General features: G+C 68.4%; 1 protein-coding gene across 1 annotated transcript; it reads left to right on the top strand.

The window, feature by feature from the left end:
* Nucleotides 1-422: 422 nt before the first annotated feature.
* On the top strand, nt 423-3,852 carry LOC147525874 (pyruvate carboxylase, mitochondrial-like; the record flags this gene model as incomplete). Its single annotated transcript, XM_086630846.1, has 3 exons — nt 423-505; nt 1,555-1,717; nt 3,712-3,852. Coding segments are annotated over 3 exons (387 nt in total), but the record flags the coding sequence as incomplete, so codon positions are not given.
* Between the last annotated feature and the right edge of the window lie 1,819 nt (nt 3,853-5,671).

Below are 5,671 nucleotides of genomic sequence, written 5' to 3'. Positions count from 1 at the left end.
GAGTTGGGTGGGGGGGACCCAGGAGTCTAGGGGGGGGTCCCAGGGGTTTGGGAGGGTCTCAGGAGTCTGGGGGGGTCCCAGGAGTTGGGTGGGGGAGACCCAGGAGTTGGGTGAGGGGGAGACCAGAGTCTCGGGGGTGGTCCTAGGAGTTTGGGGGGGGTCCCAGGAGTCTGGGGGGGTCCCCAGGATTTTGGAGGTTCCCCAGGAATTTGGAGGGGTCCCAGGGATTTGTGGGGGTCCCAGGAATCCGGGGAAGGGATGTGCATCCATTGCCCGGGGGGACCCAGGCGTTTAGGGGGGGACCCAGGAGTTTTTTGGGGGATCCCAGGAGTCTGGGGGGCCCCCCTGCCATGCAGGTTGATTTGGGGGGGGGGTCTGCGCCGCAGGTGGGCTACGAGAACGCGGGGACGGTGGAGTTCCTGGTGGCGCAGAACGGGGAGTACTACTTCATCGAGGTCAACTCCCGCCTGCAAGTGGAGCACACGGTCACCGAGGAGATCACCGAGTGAGTGACACCGGGGTGGGCCCCCCCGACACCTGGGACCCCCTCCCGACACCTGGGACCCCCCCCCGGACACCTGGGACCCCCCCCGGACACCTGGGTCCCTGGGCTTGGGGGGTTGCAGGATGATCCTGGGTCCCTGGAGGGATGTGGGATGCTCCAGTGTCCCCCCCCAGTTACCTGAGATCCGCCCCCAGGACAACTGGGACCCCCTCCCCGACACCTGGGACCCCCCCCCCGATGCCTGGGACCCCCCCCCGACGCCTGGGATCCCCCCTGGACACCTGGGTCCCTGGGCTTGGGGGGTTGCAGGATGATCCTGGGTCCCTGGAGGGATGTGGGATGCTCCAGTGTCCCCCTCCCAGTTACCTGAGATTCCCCCCCAGGACAACTGGGACCTCCCCCCGCCACCTGGGACCCCCCCCCCGACGCCTGGGACCCCCCCCCGACACCTGGAACACTCCCCGGACACCTGGGTCCCTGGGCTTGGGGGGTTGCAGGATGATCCTGGGTCCCTGGAGGGATGTGGGATGCTCCAGTGTCCCCCCCAGTTACCTGAGATCCCCCCCCAGGACAACTGGGACCGACACCTGGGACCCCCGCCCTGGCCACCTGGGTGTCTGTGTGTCCCCCGGTGACCCCTCCCCAGCCACCTGGGTGTCCCCCCCACCCCAGTGACCCCCCCTCCCCAGCCACCTGGGTGTCCCTCCACCCCAGTGACCCTCCCAGACACCTGGGACACCTCCCCCCCACCCACCTGGGTGTCCCCCTCACCCCAGTGACCCCCCTCCAGACACCAGTGAACCCCTCCCAGACACCTGGGACCCCCGCCCTGCCACCTGGGTGTCCCCTCCCACCCTAGTGACCCCTCCCCACCCACCTGGGTGTCCCCCCCCACCCCAGTGACCCCCCTCCCAGACACCTGGGACCTCCACCCTGCCACCTAGGACCCCCGCTCTGGCCACCTGCATGTGGCCCCCCAGCCCTGCTGACGCCCCCCCCGGCCCCCTGGGTGTGTCGTGCCCCCCGCCATGACCCCCCCCCCCCCGCAGCGTGGACCTGGTCCACGCGCAGCTGCAGGTGGCGGCGGGGCGGTCGCTGCCCGAGCTGGGGCTGCGCCAGGAGAGCATCCGGGTGAACGGCTGCGCCATCCAGTGCCGCGTCACCACCGAGGACCCGGCCCGCGGCTTCCAGCCCGACACCGGCCGCATCGAGGTGAGCCCCTGGGGACCCCCGCCTTGGGACCCCCCCCTTGGGACCCCCGCCTTGGGACCCCCCCCTTGGGACCCCCACCCTTGGGAACCCCCATGGAATCACCCCATGGGACCCCTTTGGGATCCCTTTGGGACCTCCCCCATGAGACCCCTCAGAGGACCCCGACCTGGGACCCCCCAGCCTTGGGACCCCCCCTTGGGACCCCCACCCTTGGGACCCCCCCCTTGGGACCATCACCCTTGGGAACCCCCATGGAATCACCCCATGGGACCCCTTTGGGATCCCTTTGGGACCTGCCCCATGAGACCCCTCAGAGGACCCCGACCTGGGACCCCCCTGCCTTGGGAACCCACCCTTGGACCCCACCCTTGGGAACCCCCATGGAATCACCCCATGGGACCCCTCAGAGGACCCCAACCTGGGACCCCCCTGCCTTGGGACCCCACCCCCTTGGGACCCCCATGGGACCCCCCCCCCTTGGGACCCCCCCCCCCTTGGGACCCCCCCTTGGGACCCCCACCCTTGGGAACCCCCATGGAATCACCCCATGGGACCCCTTTGGGATCCCTTTGGGACCTGCCCCATGAGACCCCTCAGAGGACCCCGACCTGGGACCCCCCTGCCTTGGGAACCCACCCTTGGGACCCCACCCTTGGGAACCCCCATGGAATCACCCCATGGGACCCCTCAGAGGACCCCGACCTGGGACCCCCCTGCCTTGGGAACCCACCCTTGGGACCCCACCCTTGGGAACCCCCATGGAATCACCCCATGGGACCCCTCAGAGGACCCCGACCTGGAACCCCCGTGCCTTGGGACCCCCCTGCCTTGGGACCCCCCCCCCTTGGGACCCCCCCCTTGGGACCCCCACCCTTGGGAACCCCCATGGAATCACCCCATGGGACCCCTTTGGGATCCCTTTGGGACCTGCCCCATGAGACCCCTCAGAGGACCCCGACCTGGGACCCCCCTGCCTTGGGAACCCACCCTTGGGACCCCACCCTTGGGAACCCCCATGGAATCACCCCATGGGACCCCTTTGGGATCCCTTTGGGACCTGCCCCATGAGACCCCTCAGAGGACCCCGACCTGGGACCCCCCTGCCTTGGGACCCCCCCCTTGGGACCCCCACCCTTGGGAACCCCCATGGAATCACCCCATGGGACCCCTTTGGGACCCCTTTGGGACCCCCCTTTGGGACCCCGCCTTGGGATCTTAAGGCGTTGAAGGGTACCTATAGGGTGCCCTGTGGGGCAGGTGGGTGCCCATAAGTGGCTCTGTAGGGGCTCTGTGGGCTCCTACAGAATCCATAGGTACCTGTAGGGGTGTCTGTAGGGTCGAAGGTGCATATGTGGGGCTCTATAGGGGCTCTGTGGGACCTTAAGGAGTGTGGAGGGTGGCCGCAGAGGGCCCTGTGGGGCAGATGGGAACACATAAGTGTCTCTATAGGGTCTCCAGAGGACCCTGTAGAATCCATAGGCACCTACAGAGCTACCTATAGGGTCTGGGAGTGCCCATGTGGGGCTCTGTGGGACCTTAAAGGGTGGGGGGGTGCCGTAGGGGTCCCTGTGGGGCAGTAGGGTGCCTATAGGAAGCTCTGTAGGGGCTCCACAGGACCCTATAGAATCCATAGGTACCTGTAGAGCTGTCTATAGGGTCTGAGAGTGCCTACAGAACGGTCTATAGGGTCTGGGAGTACCTATGTGGGGCTCTGTGGGACCTTAAGGAGTAGGGGGGTGGCCGTGGGGTGGGGGGGTGCGCATAAGCAGCTCTACAGGGGCTCTGTGGGCCCCTATAGAATCCATAGCTACCCATAGAAGTATCTATAGAATCCAGGGGTGCCTATGTGGGGCTCTGTGGGACCTTAAGGGGTGGGGGGAGTGGCTGTAGGGTGCCCTGTGGGTGCCCATAAGTGGCTCTACAGGGGCTCCGTGGCCCCTATAGAATCCATAGGTACCCGTAGAGCTGTCTATAGGGTCCGGGGGTCTCGGCAGGTGTTCCGGAGCGGCGAGGGGATGGGAATTCGCTTGGACGGAGCGTCGGCGTTCCAGGGGGCCCTCATCTCCCCCCACTACGACTCGCTGCTGGTGAAGGTGGTGGCCCACGGCCCCGACCAGCCGGCGGCGGCCGCCAAGATGAGCCGCGCGCTGGCCGAGTTCCGCATCCGCGGCGTCAAGGTGCGGCCGCCGCGCGCGTGCGACGCACGAGGGGCTTGGGGGGGGCAGGGGTGAGGGCAGGGGAGGGGTCTTGCGTGATCCACGAGGGGGTGAGGGGGGTGGGCGAGGTGGGGGGGGCCTCTTGTGCGATGCACGAGGGGGCTGGGGAGGGTTGGGGGTTCTCGTGCGATGCACGAGGTGGTTTAAGGGGCTCTTGTGCGACGCACGAGGGGGTGGGGAGGATGGGCGAGGGGTTTGGGGGGCTCTTGTGCGATGCACGAGGGGACTGGAGGGGTTGGGGGTTCTCGTGCGATGCACGAGGTGGTTTAAGGGGCTCTTGTGCGACGCACGAGGGGGTGGGGAGGATGGGCGAGGGGTTTGGGGGGCTCTTGTGCAACACATGAGGGAATTGAGGGGGGCTCTTGTGCAGTGCCCAGTTTCTCCGAGGCACTCGTGCGTTGCACGCTGCCGGGGGGGGGGGGGGCCGGTGCCACCCCCCCTCGTGCGTCGCACGCTGACGGGCGCGTGTCGCGCAGACGAACATCCCGTTCCTGCAGAACGTCCTGGCGCACCCCCAGTTCCTGGGGGGCGCCGCCGACACCCAGTTCATCGACGAGAACCCCGAGCTCTTCCACCTGCACCCCGGCCAGAATCGGGCCCAGAAGCTGCTCTACTATTTGGGTGAGGGGGGGGGGGGGCTTGGGGGGCACTGGGGGGGCGCTGCGGGGGGCTTGGAGGGGTTTAGCAGGGACTCTGGGAGGGTTTTGGGGTCCCTGAGGGGGTCTTGGGGGGGTCTGGGGGCTCTAAGGGGTCCCTGGGAGGGGCGCTGGGGGGCTGGGGGGGTGCTAGGGGGGGCTGGGAGGGGTTTGGGGGGGACTCTGGGGAGGGACTGGGGGCTCTAAGGGGTCCCTGGGGGGTGCTAGGGGGGGCTGGGAGGGTTTTGGGGGACTCTGGGGGTGGTTTGGGGGGGCCCTGGGGCCTCTGAAGGGTCCCTGGGGGGGCTTGGGGGGGGCTGGGGGGGCACTAGGGGCAGTGGGAGGGGTTTAGAGGGGGACTCTGGAAGGGTTTTGGGGTCCCTGGGGGGTCTGGGGGGGGGTCTGGTATCTCTAAGGGGTCCCTGGGGGAGTCTTTAAGGGGCTGGGGGGGTCTTGGGGGGTCTGGTGTCTCTAAGGGGTCCCTGGAGAGTCTTGGGGGCACTGGGGGGGGCTGGAGGGGCGCTGGGGGGGCACTGGGGGCACTGGGAGGGATTTAGTGGGGACTCTGGGAGGGTTTTGGGGTCCCTGGGGGGGTCTTGGGGGGGGGTCTGGTGTCTCTAAGGGATCCCTGGTGGGGTCTTTAAGGGGGCTGGGGGGGTCTTGGGGGGTCTGGGAGCTCTAAGGTGTCCCTGGGAGGGGCACTGAGGGGGGCTGGGGGGTGCTAGGGGGGGCTGGGAGGGCTTTGGGGGGAACTCTGGGGGGGGGCTGGGGGCTCTAAGGCGTCCCTGGGGGGTGCTAGGGGGGGCTGGGAGGGCTTTGGGGGGAACTCGGGGGGGGGGGCTGGGGGCTCTAAGGCGTCCCTGGGGGGTGCTAGGGGGGGCTGGGAGGGGTTTTGGGGGACCCTGGGGGTGGTTTGGGGGGGCCCTGGGGCCTCTGAAGGGTCCCTGGGGGGGCTTGGGGGGGGCTGGGGGGGCACTAGGGGCAGTGGGAGGGGTTTAGAGGGGGACTCTGGAAGGGTTTTGGGGTCCCTGGGGGGTCTGGGGGGGGGTCTGGTATCTCTAAGGGGTCCCTGGGGGAGTCTTTAAGGGGCTGGGGGGGTCTTG

Source organism: Tauraco erythrolophus, unplaced genomic scaffold, assembly GCF_009769465.1.
Source record: "Tauraco erythrolophus isolate bTauEry1 unplaced genomic scaffold, bTauEry1.pri scaffold_54_arrow_ctg1, whole genome shotgun sequence".
Classification (NCBI taxonomy): Eukaryota; Metazoa; Chordata; class Aves; order Musophagiformes; family Musophagidae; genus Tauraco; species Tauraco erythrolophus.
Note: the sequence above shows the minus strand (reverse complement) of the source record. Positions and strands in the feature narration are given on the sequence as shown.